The 22,901-nt window shown below is 48.9% G+C and overlaps 8 protein-coding genes across 8 annotated transcripts; 5 read left to right on the top strand and 3 right to left on the bottom strand.

Annotated features, from left to right (window-relative positions):
• Positions 1-45: 45 nt before the first annotated feature.
• TRIVIDRAFT_151047 (uncharacterized protein) lies at positions 46-1,825 on the bottom strand (the record flags this gene model as incomplete). Its single annotated transcript, XM_014101661.1, has 3 exons — positions 46-944; positions 1,068-1,464; positions 1,613-1,825. 3 exons carry the CDS (start codon positions 1,823-1,825, stop codon positions 46-48), a joined length of 1,509 nt encoding a protein of 502 aa, XP_013957136.1.
• Positions 1,826-4,081: 2,256 nt separating this feature from the next.
• On the bottom strand, positions 4,082-5,452 carry TRIVIDRAFT_29720 (uncharacterized protein; the record flags this gene model as incomplete). The annotated part of the gene is made up of 1 exon (XM_014101660.1): positions 4,082-5,452. The coding sequence occupies one exon, from the start codon at positions 5,450-5,452 to the stop codon at positions 4,082-4,084; it is 1,371 nt and encodes a 456-aa protein (XP_013957135.1).
• A 1,255-nt stretch (positions 5,453-6,707) lies between these two features.
• TRIVIDRAFT_222187 (uncharacterized protein) lies at positions 6,708-8,112 on the top strand (the record flags this gene model as incomplete). Its single annotated transcript, XM_014101659.1, has 8 exons — positions 6,708-6,847; positions 6,915-7,041; positions 7,118-7,136; positions 7,192-7,355; positions 7,423-7,435; positions 7,490-7,736; positions 7,800-7,833; positions 7,891-8,112. The coding sequence occupies 8 exons, from the start codon at positions 6,708-6,710 to the stop codon at positions 8,110-8,112; spliced, it is 966 nt and encodes a 321-aa protein (XP_013957134.1).
• Positions 8,113-12,571: 4,459 nt separating this feature from the next.
• TRIVIDRAFT_60254 (uncharacterized protein) lies at positions 12,572-13,690 on the top strand (the record flags this gene model as incomplete). Its single annotated transcript, XM_014101658.1, has 1 exon — positions 12,572-13,690. One exon carries the CDS (start codon positions 12,572-12,574, stop codon positions 13,688-13,690), a length of 1,119 nt encoding a protein of 372 aa, XP_013957133.1.
• Positions 13,691-14,554: 864 nt separating this feature from the next.
• Positions 14,555-15,069, bottom strand: TRIVIDRAFT_60255 (uncharacterized protein; the record flags this gene model as incomplete). Its single annotated transcript, XM_014101657.1, has 2 exons — positions 14,555-14,889; positions 15,015-15,069. 2 exons carry the CDS (start codon positions 15,067-15,069, stop codon positions 14,555-14,557), a joined length of 390 nt encoding a protein of 129 aa, XP_013957132.1.
• A 969-nt stretch (positions 15,070-16,038) lies between these two features.
• TRIVIDRAFT_222184 (uncharacterized protein) lies at positions 16,039-17,044 on the top strand (the record flags this gene model as incomplete). The annotated part of the gene is made up of 2 exons (XM_014101656.1): positions 16,039-16,171; positions 16,227-17,044. 2 exons carry the CDS (start codon positions 16,039-16,041, stop codon positions 17,042-17,044), a joined length of 951 nt encoding a protein of 316 aa, XP_013957131.1.
• A 1,999-nt stretch (positions 17,045-19,043) lies between these two features.
• Positions 19,044-20,390, top strand: TRIVIDRAFT_4969 (uncharacterized protein; the record flags this gene model as incomplete). Its single annotated transcript, XM_014100853.1, has 5 exons — positions 19,044-19,286; positions 19,340-19,354; positions 19,417-19,608; positions 19,660-20,123; positions 20,183-20,390. Coding segments are annotated over 5 exons (1,122 nt in total), but the record flags the coding sequence as incomplete, so codon positions are not given.
• A 1,011-nt stretch (positions 20,391-21,401) lies between these two features.
• On the top strand, positions 21,402-22,255 carry TRIVIDRAFT_60258 (uncharacterized protein; the record flags this gene model as incomplete). Its single annotated transcript, XM_014101655.1, has 2 exons — positions 21,402-21,679; positions 21,745-22,255. The coding sequence occupies 2 exons, from the start codon at positions 21,402-21,404 to the stop codon at positions 22,253-22,255; spliced, it is 789 nt and encodes a 262-aa protein (XP_013957130.1).
• Positions 22,256-22,901: the final 646 nt, after the last annotated feature.

The raw sequence follows: 22,901 nt of genomic DNA, 5'->3' as shown, positions 1-22,901 counted from the left end.
TTATATATCCTCTTACTGCCGGCCATCAGTGCCGTTCCCCAAGAGTCACCTATGCTCCACGCTCTCTGCAGGAAGTTCATAACTAAAATTCGTCGGCGGCAACTCATAAATCGTGGGCGGCTGCTCCATCTCCACCAGCGGCGAGGCCATGTTGGCCGGGTGCATGTTCATGTCGGGCGTGCTCTTCTTGACGGCGTCGGGCGAGTCGTACGGCGTTTGCGGGGTGTATGCCGGTGCTACGCTTCCGTCAGCCATGTAATAGAGACCCTGCTCGCTGGGAGAGTGGTATTGACCCAAGTTGATGGGCGGCTGCTCCTTGTCAGCTTCGGCGGCGAGGGCGGCTGCGCGTTGTCGCCGTCTGCGGAGGAAGAAGAGGAAGACGAGGAGACCGATACCGATGGCTCCGACGCTGACACCGATACCAATGCCGGCCTTGGCTCCGGTGGACAGTCCGGCGCTTGCCGTCTTGTTGTTGTTGTCGTCGTCTCCAGATCCAGATCCACTGTCGCCGTCGCCGGAACCGCCTCCGGGGGTGCTGACCGAGGTTGGCAGCACAGTAAACTTGCCCCAGGTGCCGTCGGTGCCTCGGTAAGCCTGGACGAGGGTGCTGTTGGAGATGTAGTACACCCAAGCCTCATTGGTGGGCTGGTTGTAAGTGACTGCCAGCTCGGCATTTGCATCGTCAGCCAAGGGCCATGAGGATGCGGACTGGTTGGGCAGCATTTGCCAGATGAAGTTGATGCTGGCGATTTCGTAAAGCTTCTTGTCGCTGCCAATGTAAAAGGCGGTGCGGGTGAAGGAGTTGTCTACGGCGGCTCCCAGGCCTCCGGGCTTGCCAGTCCAGGCTGGGAGAGAGAACTTGGGGGTTACTTTAGGGTCGATGGCGATTTTGGAAGGGGCGGTTTTGTTTGTGGGAGAGTTCTGGATTGTCTCCGGAAATGCGGCTGCAAGAGGTGGTCAGCATGTGGGACTAGAACAAAACATGTTTCTTGTTTGTGAAACACGGAAACGTTGAAACAACTGAAACAAACAAAACAGGCAAAACAGGCAAAACAAGATGGACATACAAATGTGCCAGGTGCCATCAGTGTTGTATCGTGAAACCTCGATGTCCTTGGCGCTCTTGGGAGAGATGACGGTAATGTTGTTGGTGTTGGAATGGATAGATGCCAGGGCGGTGCTGAAGGTGGGATCCTGCGAGACGGCGCCGTAGTAGTTCCAGTCCGTCTTGGTGGTGTACGACAGTTGATGGACCTGGCTGTCCTCGTCGTGATAAAAGACTCGGTAACCAGCGGTGCTTCCCAGCAGCTCGACGGACAGGCCCGTCTTGGCGTGGATGGACGTGACCTGTGCTGTGTCTGAGATGTTATACTCTCCCTGCTGGATAAAGCTGCCAGACTCGGGGTCGCACTGGTAAAAGCCGTTGACGATTTGACCAGTTGTTGATTGCCAGAAGACGGAAGCCTTTTAACGACGATTAGCAAAGATTTCCCCCCCCGCTGTCAGACATGTATGCAGATCTCTCTCGGGGCCCAATATTTGATGATATTCCCCCCGGCCATGATCGTCACCATACATTTTCATCCATTCTGAGCTACATGTAGGCACTTACAATTACGTGCTGCGAATCCCACCAGCCCGTGGCCGCCATGCTGCTGCCAATCTTGGGCTTGTTCTTGGTGGGCAGCACATTGGGGTTCTTGGTGGGAAACAGCGGCGCACCGGCAACGTTGGCATTGCAGTAGTTGACCCAGATATCGCCCGTCTTGGGGTCCTGCATGCCGACCTGGGCGCCCTTGTTGGGTCCTGGGTAGAAGGCGTACATGGACGTGCCGCTGGCGGTGCCGACGAGGCTGCTGGCGGCCAGCACGGCGATGCTCCAGCCCGGAATCCTGGCCATGGTCATGGTCATGGAGAGGATGATGAGATGAGGGTGAGTTGGGATGAGAGAGATTGCGAAGCAGAAGCTCAATCTCAAGCTCAAGCTCAAGCAAAGCGAATCGGGGGAGCTTAGCTCAGCGTTCCCGCTCTCTCCGCTCAACAAGGTAGCAAACGCAGCGAGCGGATGGACCACCAAAAGTATAAAACGAATGAATCGAAGAGAATATGGAGAAGAAGGAGAAGAAGAAAAAAAGAGGAGCAGCAGAGGAGAGAAGGAGAAGAAGGTCTACGAGAGAGGAAAAAAGCCTGTCAGATCCCCCGAAAAAGAGCGGTGCCGCTAAACTGGGGCAAGCATCAGCATCAGCATCAGCATCAGCCAGCAAAAGAACTGGGAAAAGGTGGGAAGCGATTCCTAAAGACTGGCTCGGCTAAAACGAGTCGTCTATTAATAATGACTGGGGCATGCATCTTATACCCCAAAGCATACATACAATCGCGGATTTTGGCGGGCCCAAGGCCTATCCGAGAGCGTCAGCCTTGTCAGTTGAAAACGGTCGACGAGGGTATTCTGCAGACATGCTGGAGTGTCGTGGAATCCTGGTAGTGTCCTCTCCTCTATCCCGTATGCTGGAACCTATAATCCAACGTGATCAATATAAGTCGTATCCACCGGACAGGCGGGCTGAGACCCCCTGCCGCTGCAGAGACAGGGGCTGAATGGACTGAGCCCTACCAGGCTAACAGATTACGAGGCCCGGCTACGGAGGATATCATATTATAAGCTATGGTTCGTCCAAGCCCCCCCTGGATCGCCGACCATGCTCATTATACTAGTGATGTAGTGTGCTGAACTAGTAGTAGTACAGTAGTAGTCACGGCAAGGCAAAGCAGGCATCAGATGCTTTCTGGGGGGCCTCTTTTTCTTCACTTGCGGCTCTGTCTTCTGCTTCTTCTGGTACCTGTATTGTTGTTGTTGTTGTTGTTGTTTCGTCTATGTTCTCTCTCAACTCAAACCACCGCTGACTAACTCACTCTCACTGACTCAATCCCCTCCCAATCCACTCTTGTGCATCTTCTCTTTTTGTCTTTATTTACCAAATACGTAATCACAATTTCCTCATTTTGTCGCTTGTTTTTCTCTTTATTCCCTGCCCTGCAACCCCCCCCCCCCAAAATGAGGCTCTGTTTGCTCTAGGTTGGAATCTCAACGCCTGTCCCGCCACACCCGCCGCCTTCTTTCTCCTTTTTTTTTTCTTTTCTTCCTCTTGTCTCTACCGCTACCGCCTTTTTTTTTTCCTCCTCATTCTGCCGCCCCAATCAGCCCCCCCTACCGGAATTTCCCTTGTTCCTGTGGCTTGTACACGCCACCTCTGCGATACCCAATCTTCGCCCGCCAGCGACACCCAACGTGCCGTATTCCGGTAGTCCCACGTACTTTTCTCGGCGCGCATCAACTTTTCCCCTCGCGGATCGGCAAAACGCCTCTGTCAGATTTTAATGCGCTTTTAGCGGCTGCGCCAAGACGTTATTTATTATTAGATCCCAAGCCACAAGAAAAACAAATGACTAAGCCGGTCCGAGCCTAGTCAGCCCAACAAAGACGCAGAAAAGGGAATAGCCTCATGCATTATTTCGATGAAAATATACAAGTACTCGTTAGCTGAAGAAAAGAGGGAATAAAAGAGAAAAAGAAAGGCTGCGAAATTGGGTGGCTGCGTCTTAGTGGCGCGACTGCCGCTGCGGTTGTTTCGCCATCGCGCCTGCCGCAAATTAAAAATACTCTACAATAAAGAGCTGGTCGCCGACCCTTGGTTTCAGCTTCGTGTTCGCCTTTGCTCGGGCATATGTATGGAGGCAGAAAGGGATTTGCTTATATCCGGTTGGGCTGAAGGCTCAAGGAAGATGATGAGTCAGCGGATACAACCTACCCTACAGCAGCTCACCTGTTCTTGTGTATTTGAGGAGGCAGCTGGATTATTATTACTTGTACGAGTATTCACTGCTGATTTGCAGCAGTGTATCTATGCATGTTTTAGCCGTGAATTAAGCATATTATTTTGCTCAATCTGATTAGAATATCGTTGATGCTGTGGTTGTTGCTAAATACTAACAAAACAAAATGGTAACCACAATACTACCTTGGTAGTACGCTAACAAAACAAAACAAAACACCAGAAACAACTGCAAAAATCACAACAAATCAACCCAAATACATCCCCAACATATTCAACGCCGTCAAACCCACAGATGTTATCCCCAGCCAAAACAAACAGCCCAATACAAACACCGCCAGATAAAACATCTCCACCGGCCGCTCCAAAAACGACCCTGCAAACAAAGCTCGCCCGCTGCCCTCCTTATTAGTCATCTTGCCCATCGCCGGCACGTACTTGAAATCCATCTTCGACACTCCCCCAAGCCCTTGCCTGCTATTCACAATGGCATCATACAGCGTCCTTCTGAAATATTGCACACAAGCCTCGTCAACGCCGGGAACCCATTTCTGAAGCAGAGCCAGCACTCGCACAAACCAACAGTGGCCTCTCCAGCAGGCATATGCCAGCATCCCAGGCCTTCCAAGGCCCAGCGAATCGCACAGGGCATCTCCGTTGAGAACTCGACTACCGGCCTCGATGAAGCCCACAGAGATGTGGAACGGAGCCATGTCTTTGACCGTCTCCAAGAGATTGTGTCCGATAATCAACGAATTGTCGGTGACGCTCCGCTCGTGAAGCAACAGGCTCTCCATAGTGGCTTTGGCCTGGGGCACGCTCGCAAAGTACTCGTCAGGAGTCGCCAAAAGATAGCCGACATATCGAAACAGGGCGATATAGTCGGCCTTTTCCTGCTCCGTGGGGAACACGCCCATTTGCGGCAGCTGAAGCCACATTGGATTACAAGAGTATGTCGAGATGCTGTGAATCGAGTCCAGGATGTTGACAGGCACCCCATACGTGGCCGTGTCGAAATAGTCGGGGCGAGTTTCGGCCAGTCGGAGGATTCGCTCTCTCACCGCAGAGTGAAGCAGTCGGACGCGAATCGTCGTCGTGTGGCCTTGACCTCCCGGCTGGATCGACTCGAGGCTTGACGTGACTTGCAGGAGATGCTGAAACGTTTCCAGAAGTCGACGGATCAGCACCCGTGGCGAGAAGCCCCCTGTTCGCATCAGGACCTCGATAACGCCCGCCGCCGAAGAGTTTTCTCCAAAGAATGCCTGCAGCAAGAAACCCACCATGTTCGCGCCGGCATAGCGGTAAAAGAACTTTTGGCCGCGCTCAATCTGCTCCCAGTCCACCCAGTCCGGCACCGTATGAACCTCCCTCCAGAGCTTGCCCAGCGTTTCGTCCTCGGCGTGGTGATCCCGGAGCACGGCATACATGTCAAAGCCCCCGGGGCAAAGAGTGGGCTTGACTGATGCGTCCCCCTTCATCTCTCTTGCAATCTGCTGCAGCTTCTTGACTGCATCGTGCCCCAATGTGTCGTACTCATGGCGTAGGGGATCCGTCTTTTCGCGAGGCAAGTGAAGGTCTGTCCACTGAAATGTGTAGTTTCCCACTGTATGGAATGCCATTGTGATGATGACCTGGACTGGCTCCAGAATAGATCAAACACACGACTCTGGGCTGCTTGATACACAAGACCACTTATAACACTCAGAGGAGGTCGTCCTGCCAGACGGGCACTTACCAAAGAATATCACTCATATATACACCACATTTTCACGCACTCCTCTGAGAGCCATCGTGCCACTACGCACACGAGCTGGAGCCAACAAACCCATCAAATACACGCTCCATCACTAGACTATGCAAAATCTTACCTCGCTCGACGGAGCCAACCACTGCCAACATGCTGAAGATGTAAGCGCATAAACCAATTCTTCAGTGCATATAGAATGACCGTTTGCATAAATGCCATTCATGCACGACATTGTTGACAAACCAACAATTCGATTCCCCCTTTCGCCACCATCTCATGCTGCGACCAACAACGTCGGCCATGATCGCATTACCAATCGCTCACCGTCACAATACCGTTGCATCGTATTGCCGGTGCTTCTGCGGACAACGCCGGTTCCGTCCCATCTTCTTAGCGTCACCCGATCTCACGTTTCATCCGCCCAACAACAACCAACATCTTCTTCATTCCCTTCTCTCACCTGAGATGCAGTCACCATCCAAATTGAAACAAGGTCTTTACCTGATATAAATTGCAAAGTCATGAGGCCATTCAAAGTCAACTGAGACAGCCATGTCTCCGAAGGAAATGCTCACATGTCACCAGGTGTCAAATTTCTGGAACCAAGGAGCTCCCTGAACTCGACCAACCAACATGAAGAAGGAGGGAAAAAAAAATTCACGCGTAGACCTTCACCGTGCATTCTGGCCTGATCTTGGCCGAAGTTTACCGCCACAACTGGACGTGAACAATAGCACTTTTCAAGCTTGTTCCCGGAATACCCTCTAGTAAGGTCCAAGACGTGACATCGGCTTCGAGATACCTGATCCATCCCGTAACACCACTGTAGCAGCGTATAGGCATTCATACCACCTCATCTGATATTTGCCCATTTTTTCATCCTGGGCTAATTCACTATTGAGTAACCATCCGAGTTAATGCGCATTAAAAAAATAAAAAAACTGGCCCTTGTGGCGCGGTGGTCCGTACTCCTCTAGCTTCGGTCGTGTTGATTCAGGCGCATGATTGATTCACTGTAGTGCCGGAACGGACAATATGCTATGATCCCACATATATAGACCATATGTCAAGGCGTTGTGGACGGTCCTCGTCTACCGTAGTGAATTGCACAAGCGAAATCTATCACCATGTCAAATATCAAAACAGTGGAACCCGAATATATCACTATCCTCCTACCTGACCTATTCCAGACATTCCTCAAGGAGACACCACAAGTGAATCCTCAATATGAAACTGTCAAAGTGGAGTCGGAAGAAGCACTGGGCAGGTGAATTCAGCACCTATCTTTCTTTCTATCTCTTTTGTCGTAACTCACGTGCTGACTGTCATCGAAGCTTTTGTGATTTTGGTCCGAAAATGAAGAAGAAGATCAACAAATGTGATTTCTCATATTTCTGTGCCATTGCCGCTCCGCTTGCTTCTCGATCGAGGTTTCGAACATTATGTGACTGGGGAAACTGGGTAAGCAAGAGTCATGATGAGCCAAACAATTCATCTCTACGTGAATCCCGCTGACGGGCTTGGTGAACTTCAACAGGTCTTTCCATACGATGACAGTAAGCTTATGTGTCTCACCTCTATACTGCCTGCACCTGCTCAAAACCGCTCCAGTGTTTGACAATGGACACCTCCGCGATCGACCGGTAGAATCTCAGCGCGTCATGGAAAGCCTGATGATGCCCATGCTGGATAACTCCTCTGGGAAGGACATTGGCGTCGAAGACCGCCTGCGGATTGTAAAATTCCACGACACTGTTGTCAAAAGAATGGCCATTGTATGTTAGTCCCAGGCCAGATGGAATCTGCTTCCCAATCACCTCTGCTAACAGGCTATGCGATTAGAAAACACCCATCGGTACGATCCTCACCACTACCCTGGACAACATCACGTATTAACAGCTTGACCAAGGCATCCGAAAGAGATTTGCCCTCGCGATGCAAGGATACTGCCGAGGCGCACTGGTACATATCGAAAATCAGTTCTCTGGAAAGCGCCCCACGCTCGAAGATATCGCCATGATCCGCCGACAGTCCGCCGGCTGTAAACCCCTATACCACCTTATCGAATACGCGCATTGCTTGCGGGTGCCAGACGAGGTTTTTGATCACCCAGTCATCCAGGAGCTGGAGAATCTCGGTATGGACATGGTAGCCATGTAAGCTTCTGCCTAATGAATTATACATGTCTAGTTTTCCTTGTCTCACCAAATCATGCGCAGATCAAACGATATCCTGTCCTATCGTAAAGAACAAGTCAGCATCCAATCTCCTTTCTCACCCTTTCATATGACGATGCTTACTCTCGTGCAGGAAGAAGGCGTACCGCACAACATGGTCACAGTCTGTCGACTCAATGGAATGTCGGCACAACAGGCATTTGATAAAGTAGGCAGACTCCTTGAAAACCGCTACCAGCGCTGGGACAGGGCTGAGGCCAGTGTCCCGAGCTGGGGAGAGGAGGCTGATATCCAAGTCCGAAAGTACATCGAGGGCATTAAATGCGTAGTCAAGGCCAATCTCAACTGGAGGTGAGTAGCAGCTCTGCGCCTGTGTCAAATCCATTCCTCTCGGTACTGATGTGCGAGTAGTTTTAAATCCGAGCGTTACTTGGGCTCTAATCCCGACCTTGTCCGATCGACTCGAAAGCTTCATATTTTGGCGGATCCGCCGACCGCAGGTTTCCAACAGAAGCTGTTTGACAAAACTCTTTTGTTCGAGGTTTCATTTTTGCTCGAGGTTTCATTTTTGATTGGCATTTGTTTTTCGTTGAGAATTATTTTACCTTGGGGGTTGTTTTTTGATTAATTTTCGGCTTTAGTTGGGATTTGTGTTTTCTCTGAATTGCTTCCACTTGCTGCTTGTTTTTGCTTGATATTTGCTCTTGCGTGAGAGGATCGAGTTCATTCTACGAGTACTTTGCTAGACGGGCGCAAATGCAATTACGATACCATGTTGTTTGAGAATCGCGGCTTAAGCCATTGCTTTACATCCTTGTGCCGTACCGGTGAATACCCCTTCGATCACTAATTGTGCTGACGTCTTTTGCATCCTCGGCGCCGGCGAAATGAATAAACTGGGTCCCCGCCTCGGTTCATCCGCTTTGGTCCGTGGTTCCAGAAGCATATTTTGACAGGGTCCGTGAGTTTTGACGTCTCGGAGAGGTCCGTGGCTGGGTTTGTCTCGTGCTTTGACCTCGGAGTGATCAAGCCGTCGCTCCTCAGCGGTTGTTCAAATCTCTGGAGGCATAGGCGGTGTTGTTCACCCTGTCTGCCCTGCTCGCCCTGTCCGGTGATTGTCCAGGGGTTCGAGGACCGTGCTTGAACAAGGGCGCAATGATTATTTTCCACTGCGGCAAAGGGCGTTTGAGTAAACGTTAGAAGCCAAGCCGGTCTTTTAGGCCCAACTAAACGCCGAGTCAAGTGACGCCTCATACAGCATCATATCTGCACATTTTGATTTGAAGTTATCCGTTTTGAAACATCGCCTAATATAGTGGGAGGCTGTCAGGTCAATGTGAGCACGCAGGGGTGGTGACCCATGCTTGTCCAAATAGGGCTGTACCTGCATTCAGGGCTGGGTCATGGGAAATTTGGGGGCTGGAACAACTGCAACACACATATTGATGAAACATCGTTGGGTCGGTAACTGGGTGTGGGTGGGCGAGAAGGTGATTGGTTTGTTTTTCATTCCTTCAGTTTCCCTTTTCAACATGCTTGGAATTGCCGGTGAGATTTCTGTGCTTAATTTTGCGTGTTGTATCGAGGTCGCGGAAAATGTGTAAAGTTGGTCGTCGAGCGTATATGGAACCTGGTGTCTATCTATAGAGTATCGCCGTAGTTAGACGTGGAAACTTGCCAAGGAGGGCTCTCCGAAACACAGAGGCAAACCATTGGGGTTTTTTGTCGCTTATGGGTGTGCTCTCCCTCCGAGAAATATAGAAGAAACAAATGTGGTTATACGGCGATACGGCATCGATGGGGACTGCCTGTGATCCTGAAATAGGGTAGTGATGGTTGTAATGAGGATGGTCATAGTAGTCATCATTAGTGGCCTCAAATTATTGAGATTGTCCCAAGGGCAGACTGAAATATTACTGTTGCGTGACTGCAAAAGAGGATCCCCCGCTCTCGACATGCCGGATGAAATGTCACTCTGGAGCTCATCGTCGGCCGCTGTGTGCGGTGCTTCTCATTCGTATTGTTCGGGAGCATGGCTCGGTTACAGGAGAGACTGTTCTTTCAACACAAGAGTCGCATTCTTTGTAGCTCGCGGGGTAGATGCTGAACGCGCTTTGGTCAGCAAATGCTGTAGAGGGAGTGTTCAAACAAGAGGGACTCGATACTGCTTTGACCAGAATTCTCCGCTCCTTTGTTTCCAAGCATCTTCTCTCAAGCTTCACATCATGGTAGTCGCTGTTGAACGAACGATGCGAGCTTAACAGTAGTGAGGGATATATGTGGTGGAGGTTCTCTGCATGGGTGGCGATCATCAGCTTGCAGTTGTGCCAAAGATTCATCGCGTCGAAAAGCAAAAGAGCAGCATGAAATTAATTACCGCTGGCTCAGAGGATTGAGCCATGGAATCACGGCCGGTGTTGGCGAGATCGGGGGAGAATTGGTGCCGCCAAAGGGATCAACAGGGCAGACGTCTCCCCCCTAAACAAAGTAGCAGGAAGATGATTGGTGCAATGGCCATTGAACAAAAGAGTCGGATTGATGTGATCTAGTTGGAAGATGGAGGCGATAAAGTTGGCTGAAAAACGCAAAGGTGAAGATGAAGGCATCGATGGAAGAGCTGGACTGGTGTAGCAGATCGATTGGCAAACGGCAAAGGAAGGTGTCAGACCGCCCAGGACAGAAATTCTGCCGGACTGGTGGCACACAAGGCTGCAAAACGTAAAATATTCATTAAGTAGCTAACTATTCATTTATTATCTTCACGTGTCTTTTAAACACATATTCATATTAATATATATTTTGCGTAGATTTCTTACAAGCTGGTCTCAGTATATAATGGAAATTATATATTTAAGTTGTTATTATGTCCGTTATATGACTGTCATCATATTTTCTGTGCAATTAATATGAACCGCTATTACTACCTATTAAAAATTAACAAATTTCATAGTTAGTTACCTAGGTACCTAGAAAAAACTAAAGTATGGTGTAGTGTAGCGATGGTATCAGCAACATGGAAGCTTCCAGCCGCTTTGCTGTGATTCACGATTCTGACCTCTGACCGCCTTCGCACTCCCGCAACACGCAATTTTTTCGTCCGACATCTTCGTTGGCCAACTGTCGTCTTCGGCTCGCGCTTTGTCTTCAAAGCACTTCTAGCGATGGAAAGTAAATCCCGACTGCCCTAATTTTCTCTGGTGCTAACAAACGACGTCAGTTGCAGCCCGCCAGAGACACTCGCCGCAAACAAGGCAAACACCGCTTGTGGATATGACGACACACCAACGGGAGATGCTCCTCGAGTCCGAATCGTGGCCGTGCTGATTCATCTGAATCGGGGAAGCCGACGATACCACTTGTCTGCCGGCCAAATAGCTTACTCTCGAAGCAGTTCTCGGCCAGCGCCATGTTGGGAGGGGGACTGGTCTTCTTAGCATCTGCGCTTCAACACCCACCCCCTGGTGTCTTTCTTGCAGCGTAGCAGAATCAGAACCTCTGCTGCTATGGTCACGATGCCTCATTTGCAAAGTACCACATCTCTCCACTCGAACCATACGTTCTGGCAAATGTGCCCAAGTTGCTCAACAAATTCACATACTTTTGTGGCCCTCTTCCAACACGAATGACGCCGCCTATGCTCGATGGGATCACGATACGCGACCATCGTGCCCTCATATCAAGGCGTAAAATGTGTTGAGTGCCGTAGTTGCATAGTTTCCGGCCAATCACAACAATACTTCTGCCTCAAAAGCGCCCTATGAGAGTCCGGCCCATTTACAACCACTCGATAGAGAATTGAGCTAATGGCAACAACTAAGGCTCTGCCCCATGAAATAAGATTTGCTGCTATGCCAGAGCTAATGCCACAGATTTGACGTCATCTCAGAAACGAATAGGAACTATTACAGCATAGGCTGTGATTATCAAGCTATTTGCTTCAATGGGAGTTATGCGACTCTGTAGGTGAGGGATCTGGGCCATCTCTGCTCATACACACATAAAGGTGCCTGACTGATGTGTTGACCTTGGAATCGATCCTACCTGGATACATGCATGTTGAATTTCATCCGACAGCTACGTTCTTCGCGTGCTTGGTGGATAACCGCATGAATGTCTGGTCCCTCATAATCACTGACGGCCAGTCCGACACCGGGAGGAGAACTGCCCAACCATTAGATTGGCTCACACTGCGTCGAATATTTTGGGGAGCCACCATCTCACTACTTTCAAGGAAAATTGGCATGTGCTTAAACTTAACCACAGGCCATAACGTTATCTCGATGGGGCATTTCTTCGATGTAGTGTGCCAAGAGCACGAAATCGGCCGATGACTATAGCCGTTCTGCGAGGTATGCTACCAATGTATCAGTTCCTGGTGTCTCCGATAATGCTTCTATCTTTCTTCAGAGTGTTATCATACCTAGGTAATGGTTGGCCGTTGGGGGTCTGCCAGTCGTTCTGTCGTCATATTATCTGCAGCACATGGCCCAGTGTCGTCTGCTTTGCGGGTTTGAGAGCCATCCCAAGACGTTGGTCCGGTGCATAGCTTGCCGAACATCAATCTACTTCCTCTGCCCCATTCAATAGCGCATAAACTATTACCTCATGCACACGATTCAGAGAGTGGAGAGCAGAGGCATTATTTAACTTGAGTTTAACCTCTTACCGAGCCGATGTCCGATATCCGGACCTGCATAAAGGCACAGAGGGCTCTCTGTCTATAAATAAGCGGTCAACTCCCCTTGATTAACTTGCATCTTCTCATCCCACTCTCAACTTTGATCCGTTATCACAATGGTACACACAAGCTCCTAATGAATCTTCGAGGGATACTCCAGGGCCTTTGCGGCCCAGGCCATCATGACAGAGCTGAAGTGCATGACAGCCCTGGAGATTTGCATTACATTCCTCTAGCATTTAAAGTTCATTCATTCCTCGAGGCGGCCCCTCCGCACCAAGGGAACACGACAGATGACTTATACCCCATACTCAGGCTTACTCTACGGCCTCATCCAGGATATAACGAAGCATCAACTACGACGCCTCCTTCCAACACCAGCTCAAGCAGCCAACAGCAGACTGCACTAGTGACACTGTATGAGCTACCGGGCATCATTTATACTCCAGACTGGGATGATTACCAAAATTCTCTGTTCACTGAGGTGACATTTGGGATGTGGGACTTTTCAGCTGTCTCTGTCTCACAACCTCCTGGTCGTTGCAGATACGAGATGGCTTCTGCCATCGAAGTTATGGAAAGCAGGTGCAGGTTTATGAGGGAGCGCTCTTGGCCCACGAGGGATAATGTGCCAGGGGCAATTCCGCCGCTCCCCCAGGGCATTCCGTGTGCCCCAGCACATCCATATACGGGTGAATCTAGTGGAAGCACGACAGACCAGAGGCATTGCTCGGTATTGATTTATCTCGGCTCGACGAGAGGCATGGGCGCCAAGCACTTTTCCTACCGCAACGACAAGATGTATCTCAACCAGATGATTGAGATGCAGCTGGATGTTGAGCCGTTGGCTCGGAGAGTGGCTGTGACCCTAGCACTTCTACATTGGGCTGTTGAGATAGATGCTTGTGGCGTCAAATTTTATCTGGTCACCTCTTGGGCCAGTCCGGGAGCGACACAGAACGTCAATTGGCCGGCATTCGCTCGCACCAAGCTCGAGGTGGACAATTTGGAACAAGCTCACCACATTGAGATGGATGACGTTGGCCTGGAACTGGCTGTCTCGGCAGCGAGTGCGAGCCAACATATTCCAAAACCGAATCAGCGACTGCCGATCCAGCGGCGGATGTGGGACGCCTTTGTCTGCAGCTACATTGGGGCGTCGGACATAATCCTGAGAGAATCAGAGGATTGCAGGGCACTTCAATGGCCTCGCATGTTTATTCGCGGGCTTATTGAGAGGGAGCAGCAGGTTTGAAGGGAAATGATGGTGGAAAGGGTTCTTGATGTCTACACATTCATTTTGCATGTACTGAGTATGGGAAATGGTTATTGGGTATAGTAGCTACTGGTAGCTACTGGGTTGTTTGGCACAAGTCTCGAGACAGATTGCAATAGTTTGGTGTTTGTTCGTTTGATGTTTGTTCTTTTGATGTTTGATAGTTTGGTGTTTGGTAGTTTGAAATAACATTTTTGGTTTGGCCGGCCAATGATGAGGTGTCTGGTTGTTCATGTGATGTGAAGAAGATGCTGAGATGTTGTCCAGTCTTAGTCATCGCGTGGCGCCGTCGGATCTCGGATCTCGATGAATCTCAGCCCTATGGAGCAGGTGGTGACGTAACCAGACGATGAGGATGGTAAAAAGCTCAATGTCGAGGTACTTTTACTCATCGATTCTTCCTTCACAGATACCTATTCAAGAGAGTATCAAGTAGACGATAGGCTGATTACGATGAGCTAGTGGGCCGGATCGATCCCGTTACCCACACCAAACTACATATATTGGGGCCATTCAAAGGAAGACGGTAAAGGATAGATTGCACCCAACAAACCGAAAAAGATGACCCGCCAAGGAAGGTTTGGATGAAACAATAGCGTTGCACCCTGAAACAGAGATGATCTCTGCGGGGATTTGTTTCCTCTGGGCGGGTTGTTTGTATAGAGACTCTTTGGGGTGTCTTTGATGAAACCTCCAAGTCGGACGACCAACATGACGTTCATCGGTGGACGAGATATCGTGTTCTGTATATGTATACTGGCTACGAATGTGCTCAAGACTCAACATCGATGCAGCATATTATTACCACGACAAAGATACCCTGGGTAATTGAGATGATCCAGACTACAGCTCATCCTCATCATCACACTTCTTGACCTCGTAATCCACAGTCTCGTTGCCCTGTCCCCAAATCTTGGGCTTAAAGTCCAGATACACCAGCTCGTTCTTCTCGGGCTTCCACTCGCCGTCGGTATCCCGATAGTACACAATCTCTCCGCTGCCGGCATCTTTAACCTCGACCGTCGTGTGAGCAAGCGCCCCGTTTGTAGACCACTCGAATCTGTAGCACGAGCCCTCCTTGACGCCAAACGGCTTGGTGCAGCGAATGTTTCCGTCGCTGTCGATGCACTTCTCCACGGCGAAGTCGAGTACGTGGCCTTTGGCGACGGTGTCCCCAGCTAAAATGAATTGGAACCATGCGTTAGATCGTGGCAATATTCATGTAGATATTCAGCAATATTAAGCTTTGTTGAGGGTTGAGGGAAAAGGAGACAGAGGGAACAAGATGGGATCTTTTGCGTACATGATGCGACGCTAGCTAGAGCGAGGCCGGCGGCGGTGATTTTCTGCAGATACATGGCGTGATGAGTGTATTAAAAAGAAGTATCGTGGAGTATAGAATTTGGGCTGAAGATGCCTGGTGTAATAGTTTGATAAGAGAAATAGAATTTGGATAATTGTTCATGACAGAAAAGGCGCTGCCTCCAAGTTCTTATAAACAACATTTTGAAACGCCCTGCAACATCGTCGCATCATCGATGACGCGGGCTGTGGAGCTTTTGCTCCAAACATGAACCTTACAGCGCATCGTTACAGGGGCTGCAGGTGGCCAATCGCCCGCAAACGGTTCTGTATTACAGGCGGTACAGTGCCCTGGCAAGGATGAGTAACTACCTGTACCTAATCAATAGCTAAACACCCGACGTTTTCATCATCACTAGTGGTTGAGCACTTCAACAAGAACCAAGTTGAACAGTACAATTATTCAAGATTCCATCTTTGTTTTGTCTTCTTTTTCCAATTTGGTTGAAGCATTGCTCGTTACATAAAAAAAAATTATAGTTGCCCCTTGCATATAATTGAGTTCTTGGCAGGCCTGTGATGATGCAGATATGACTGAACCTTGAACGCCGAAGATTTGACGTCAGAATGTCGCATGGCAGTATCACCAACTCCCGTTTTCGGAAAAACCATGCATGATATAATTCCGAGTCAATCTCACAATCATAGATAGATTAGATAAGCATATTTCATTCACTACAGTCTTTCTGAGTGAGACAGACATTGTGAAGTTCAGTGAGATGAGATTCATGTTGTTTTATTTGCCTTCATTCGCCTTCATTTGCCTTTAATAGGTAATTGCCGGAATGGGCATGGGGTGGCATCGTTCGAGAGTTGTATTAGTAATCTCCTCTCACGACTTTGCTGTCTCCCTCACCATTTTTGCCGATTCCAAACTCCACGATTCTTTATGAGTCTCATGCTGGAGGAATAAGCAAGACTGCTAGATCCAAAGAGATAACCAAATCACAATCTTCTTGAACATCATGTCAGCTGAGCAAATTCCACTCCAGCTCATGCCGCAGCAGTTGCGAGCTAGAGATGGAGACGATTGGACCGGCATCACTGATCCCAAGGAGCGGAAAAGACTGCAAGATCGGATGAATCAAAGAGCTAGACGTTTGTTTTCTTCTTAGTAGTAACCACTGAGATTTCTCTCGCTGACATATACAAGGTCAACGAAGAAAGGCCAGATCTCTGCCTTATCCGGAACCAGCCACAAGAGAGCATCATCCACAAACTTCACTCATCAATTTGCAGATTGTTACCTGTAATCAACACAAACTCTGGCACAACCTCCCGCCTTGTTTCCCACGCAACCTAAGCTTCTTTACCGCCTGTCAACCGGATTCTGAGGAGACGCGGCAGTTGATCCATCAGTTTTCATCTTGGATATTGCAGCGCTACCTGCGGGGGTGCCTAGATACAGAAACACTCCCGAGCCTAGTTCAGTTTAATACCTCGCGGGCTCTGGTGGTTAACGCCCAGATCCTCGGGTACACGACTTCGCGCATGTCACCCAGCGCGCGGTCTCACTTCACTGCAGTGGATGTCGCCGAGCCCGTGTTCAACACCCTGCCAGCCAGTCTTAGGCCCACGGCTCTCCAGCGCGAGGTCCCCCACCATCCTTGGATTGACGTCTTGCCGGTGGCTGAACTTCGTGACAATCTGATGCGTCAAGATGAGTCTACCTACGATGCCGCGCAGCTTTGTGGCGACATGCGCGGGTTTCAATCTGTGAGTACTGGGCATGGGGGCGTCCTTGTATGGGGGGATCCCTGGGATCCGGAAGGCTGGGAAGTGACCGAGGCGTTTGCACAGAAGTGGCCATGGGTAGTTCAGGATAGTTGTAGCTTGCTTCGATCGACCAACTACTGGCGCGCAAAACGCGGTGAGCCTGCTCTTTACTTGCCGGGCTATTCATTAGCAGAGTCTGGACAGCATCCGCGCGTTCGAGACATTGAAGAGGACCTGGCACTGCCGCATAGATGACGGGATGGTGTTGTCAAGATGGGCTTTTGTATAGGATCTTGACCGAGTTACCGCCTGTGATCGACTGGGAAAGAAAAGAAAGAAGAGAAAAGGAAACCCATTATTTTTTGGATCTTATCCAACTAATAATTTTTCTTATAATTTGCTCGTCCTGCTCATGCAAATATCACCACTGAATGATTATTTCACTAGTTCTTTAACTCTTGCAGAACATGAATACCATATGAAATTCCCCTGACTGATATACGTAGTGTTTTGGGGGTTTGTTGCTAGAATCAGGTCAGCAAAGGGTTCACGAGAGTGGAACCATAGTGTGGAGGTATTGTCAGTCACTTGCATTAGCGTAAACCGAGGTTTCGGGGATTCGCCGAATGTCTTTCATTCCCCTTAAATCACTAAATGGTTATTGATCGGTCAAGTAGTTTTGGGTTGGAAGCCAGAGTTGCGATTGACGACAGTTTGGTCTCTAAGCAATTCTTTGGCGGAGCAAAATGTGGCGTTTACAGAAGTATTGCAGGGCACAAGTCTGAAAGATGAACTTGAAATAGACAACTTATATAGCAGAATTTTTCCTGTTTTTCTTTTTCTCTCTCTGATCTTTTCTTAACACATGCAAGTTTCAATGTTACTTTGTTCTCGTTGTAGTATAGAAACATCGTGTCTTTTCTTTCCGAGAGGCTTTGTTCTCATAAATATTGAACATTCTTTTTGTCATCACTATCAGCAAACTATGAATTCTTTGTTTAGGTGGCATCGGTGCTGGATATGGCCGTGATAGGAATAGGAAATTATCTTTGACACGATTACACTTCTTTCCCATCTGCCTACTTCACCCATTATACACAAAGAAGAGACAAACACTCCATTTCATGTGACAGGTCGATCGCAAGAGATTGGCTGCCAAAACACCGAGGCCCGAGTTCACCAGTGCTTAGTAAGCTCGATTCGGAGCCGAACCCAAGAAAGGGGCAACTAGCCCTCCAGGAGGGTTTCGGCGGTTCGCAATATTGAAGCTCTTCTTTACAAGCCCCCTTCGGTGAGATTGAAGGGACTGCCAGACACTTGTGCTCGGTATTGAGATCTGGATTTTCCTTTCGAGTGACCATTATGCCGGCAACTCGGATAAGCAAGACGTGCGACGAATGCCGCAATCGTAAAGTCCGATGCGTCGGTGTGTCCATCCACCCTCAATCCGGCACTCGGAATTCTGCGGCTGGGCATAACGGGTTGTAACAGTCTGCTCATTGCGTTCATAGTGTCGGCTGTGTCTCCAGGAGCACCAGCAGTGTGCACCAACTGCGTTGTAAGGCTGTGTGGCTCAGCATTTCATCCCACTAATGACTGATCCATCTTGTCATAGAAGCGGAATAAGGCCTGCTTGTTTAGCAATGTGAAGGCAAGATCTTTAAGAGTAGCGGGTATGTTCTCTAGGTTCTAGTCACATGAAGTTTGGTTCATGTACTATCTCAAGCAGTCAAGTTGGACGCCCCTCCACCGTTGATGAATGCATTCATCGACCGTTTGCTCCAAGATCCGTCAGAAAGCGCACCTCTCTATGATGAGTTTTCTATCCTCAGGGTATGTACATGTAGATTAGCATCGCCCTCGGAACAAGACGATTGACGACACGATAGGTCGATGATAGGCGTGGTACGTCCCCTTGTGGTGGCCAAGTTCAAGATTGATCAACTGATTGTATCTCCCCAGTGCCAAGTTCTGGGCTTGCCTTTTTCTCTGATCAAAAGATCAATTCACTGGTGGAAAAGCTGGGGAGTACTGAGATACGACATCTTATCTATCAAATTGACGATGCCATCAAAATGCGTTTGCTGGCTAGCTCTCATAGCGATGCATTCCCCGTGGATCTTACGCGACCCCAGAATGTGGAGCCCCTTCCCTCAGCTGAGGTCAAGAATTATGTCAACAGTCGGTTTATCTGTCCTGCCAACTCACATCTGAGACTTACAGAGTTTCAGGCTACTTTAAGGCTGTTTATCCAGTCTTTCCATTTCTAGATCGGGCAGAATTTGAAGCAAAGGTCAATGATCCACATCTCATTGACATTCTGAAAACTGATTCTACATTCTGCGCTCTCTTTCATGCCGTAATGGCTCTGGGATGCCAGTATCATGGATGCGGCTCATTTCAGCCCGGCGTTGGCAAAGCGTGGAGGCTTTTCCAAACATCCCTTAATTGCGTGGCTCGCATCATCATTAGCCGAGACTCGTTGTCTAAACTTCAGGTCAGCCTGCTACTTGCCTGGTGTTGTTTCACCTGCTAACAAATACTGTCTAGGCTCTTATTGCAATGGTGGGCCAGTCTATTACATCTAATCTTAAGAATTGTCGCCATGGTCTCTAACTTCCCGCCAGGCCATCTTTGCCATGAACGCGTGCTCCTTACAGATTGACAATTTTTTATTAGCAGAAGCTAGCCGTACCGTTCTCGCACTTAGATATCATAAATCTTCCCTAAGCGGCGCCAACTCTGCTGTTTGCTACCGGGCATTCTGGGTGGTTTACCACATGGAAAAGCAATACAACTTTCAAGCAAGAAGTAGTTCCGTAAGTCAAACTTGATGCCTAAACATGTCACCATAGAAATTGACATTTCAGGGCATCGTCGATCTTGATATCGGGTGTCAGATTCCACCGGCTCCAGAATCCGTTGTAAATGGCTACAACTGGTTCGTAGCCTCGATCCGCATCAGTCGGATATTTTCCATCACCTATGATTCGTTTTTTTCGGTGACGGCATCCGCTCAATCTGCCGAATCCTTGCTTCCCGCTGTCAGTAATATCCAGAAACTATTGGATGACTGGCGGCAATCCATTCCTCCTGCCTACAGACCTCATGAGTCTCTACAGAGATCTGTCCTGGCCGATCTGGGCATAAGAGAGATTGCCATACGAACGCATTTCTATTACTTCCACCTTGTCATCGCTCTTGAGCGAATGAAGCTTCACCTCAGCTCAGACAGACAGACAACGGACGATAGCCTCCGTACCCTGCTTAGAGCGGCGAGAACAGTGGTAGAACTGACTCGCTTCATTGATGTGGAGCCATATACACCCGTCTTGTCAGTCTTCTCTGGTTCCGAATATTCGACCTGGACCACATGTTAACGTCATGAAATAGCATACTGGCAATCATGCCCCTGTCTGCTCTCTTCATACTCTTCGATTTTGTAATTCACAACCCTGCTCATCCAGACACACGGCAAAACCTGATTTTGCTCGACATTGTGTCTGGCCATTTCAGTCTCCTCGAGCACGTGTCTGGCGGGGTATTGCCCGGGAGCTATCTCTCTCGCTTCGGGAATATAGCAAGACAATACGCGGAGGAGTTTTCAAGCCAGCCGGATGACAACATGAGAACCAACGCTTCATTGGTCGTGCGAGATGATGAAAATTCTCCGAACTCCTCACCAAGAGCGGATACTACACTTCATGGCGACACTGAAGTGGACGGGGTAGGTGTTTATATGAATACACTCTGGTTGTGACAATTTCAGTGACTAATGCGCAATTGACTAGGCCACTACATCTAATTCTCCCAATATTCGCAGCGAATTTGATCAGGACCCCTCGACTGGTCTCGATGGTTACTGTAATATCTCTGCTGACAGCGCCTTACTCTGTAGTACAGATATCTGGCCCGCCCCTCTACAGATGGAACACGAAGTTGGATTGGGAGCTCTTTTTGGATCAGCAATATCCTGGGAACATTTAAATGATTGATCTGGGGCCACATAGGGGAGAAATCAAGGTCTGGGACGCATTGGTGGAATCATAGGTCCTTCAACAGCAACAACATGTTTTGTCAATGAGTGAAGTTCTTTCAGCAGTCACTAAAGCTTTTAGATTGATCAAACATAACTAGTTGATTCAATAATGTCTACAAAATAATAATAAAGACATGATCCTAGCTCGTTTGTCAACACCAAAAGGCCTTGGAAGCACCGTTGGTAGGGCGAGTCGGGACTTCCTCCCTGGTCATCTCTTTCCATGATCGAGGCCGTGTTTGTTAAATTAATTGTTGACTAAACCCGTTAATTTTGAAGATATGCCTAAATACTGACTGCGTGAAACATACGTGGGGATGGAGACCCGCTCTGTCAAGAAGCTCGGTAGAAGGCGCTGAGCCTCCGAAAGTATTCCAGAATTGTCAGCGACCTCGGTGCCGAGACTCTGTGCCTGACTCCAGTCCTTGTATCTTATACTAAACGCGTTAACTGCAACTATTAAACGAGTGGTTGGAATTTGCTAAAGGCTTTCTGTTGCAATATTTCTCGAAAGCCAATTCCTCGGCTTATCTTGTCTCAGTACAGTTCGGCCATTCGTTTCCTATCTCCATCATGGCCGTCACCTCACAGGAGGCCTTGTGTATTGTCGTTATCATTTATTTCTTTCCCGCTTTATTTGTTGCGGCGTGGGTCTGCCGATGCCATGGTTTCGGCAAGCAACTCGGCTGGCTTTACCTCGTCCTGCTGTGCCTTGTGCGTGTGGTTGGATCTGCGCTACGGATTACCAGTGAAATTAATCACGAGGCGGGCATAAGTACGGCCGCTGATGTGGTTTCGTCTGTCGGAGTAATGACGCTGCTGCTGGGAATGCTGGAACTCATCGACCGTTTGTAAGTGCAGGCGCAGCCTCAACCGGGTATTCATATGACTCTTTCGTGTGCTGACTGATCTCTAGCGAATCGATGCTCAGTTTCAAACCAATTCATCAGAGAGTATGGACATTCTTGCAACTAGCTCAGTATGCTGCTTTTATCCTATACGCTGTGGGCATGGGCATGGGAAGAACAGACCTCAACGAAGCCTCTACCATTATCGTGGCGGCAACGTTTGTTGTCCAGGTAGCGATATGTGCCATCTTATCCCGCTATATGCATCATGCTGCACGCTACAGCCGACTCCTCCTCGTTGCAATCATCAGCATCCCGTTTCTGGCGGTGCGGGTTGCCTACGGGATTGCAACAACATTCGTAACCAGCGACAGTCCATTCAACAGAGGGGTAACTGGCGTGGTGATCAGTGCATTCTTGCAATACGCGATGGAGTTCGTTGCCGCAACCCTCTTTCTCTACGCTGGTGTTGTTTTATTGCCTCCCAAGCACGTGGATAGTCGCGAATCCGGCACAGCATCGCTCAACAACAACAACGAGTTTCCAATGGGCTTTCCCCACGCGCTGCCCAGTCGTTGAGCTTCACGGATCAGGATCCCTACCAAGTCACTCTATTACCAACTGGGAACTCTCGCCGGCCTGGGTCACACAAATCGGTCAACTTTGCGATTAACGTCTGGAAAGAAAAAACAACACAATAAGCGTTATTTTATATACCTATTAGTAATTTTTATTCTAGTTGCCATAGATAACATAGGTTTTTAATTTAATTATGGTCGTTGTCTTTAAAGATGTTTTGTTACGACGTAGCTCTTATAGTAACGATAATAGATAGTAAAGTCCGAAAAGGACTCAAGCTGCTCGTCAGTTGGGGGGAAGGGGGAAGGGGGAAGGGGGGCAATACACCGTAATGAGGAAATGGCCCACGGATATTGTGATATCTTCAATACCAATAGTGTAGATACACGTATACAGCTTTGCCGGACATGAACGAGGTTGGGCACACACTGGCGGGAAGTGGGTCGTCGTATTTCGGCTCCGAGCCTTGAAAAGATATATCACAGCATGCGTGAAGGCATGGAAAAGGCGTTGGTCGCTCTCGGAGCCTCGTGAGTATACACGTTGTACTGACGTACCTATTCTGCTTTAACAACTGCAGCCTATTGATCTTTAACTGCGGAACTCCGAACCACCGAGCGCCACAAGTTACTCTTGATCTCAAATT

This window comes from Trichoderma virens (assembly GCF_000170995.1).
Source record: "Trichoderma virens Gv29-8 chromosome Unknown TRIVIscaffold_6, whole genome shotgun sequence".
NCBI classification, from domain to species: Eukaryota; Fungi; Ascomycota; class Sordariomycetes; order Hypocreales; family Hypocreaceae; genus Trichoderma; species Trichoderma virens.
This window is presented reverse-complemented; position numbering and strand designations above follow the sequence as displayed.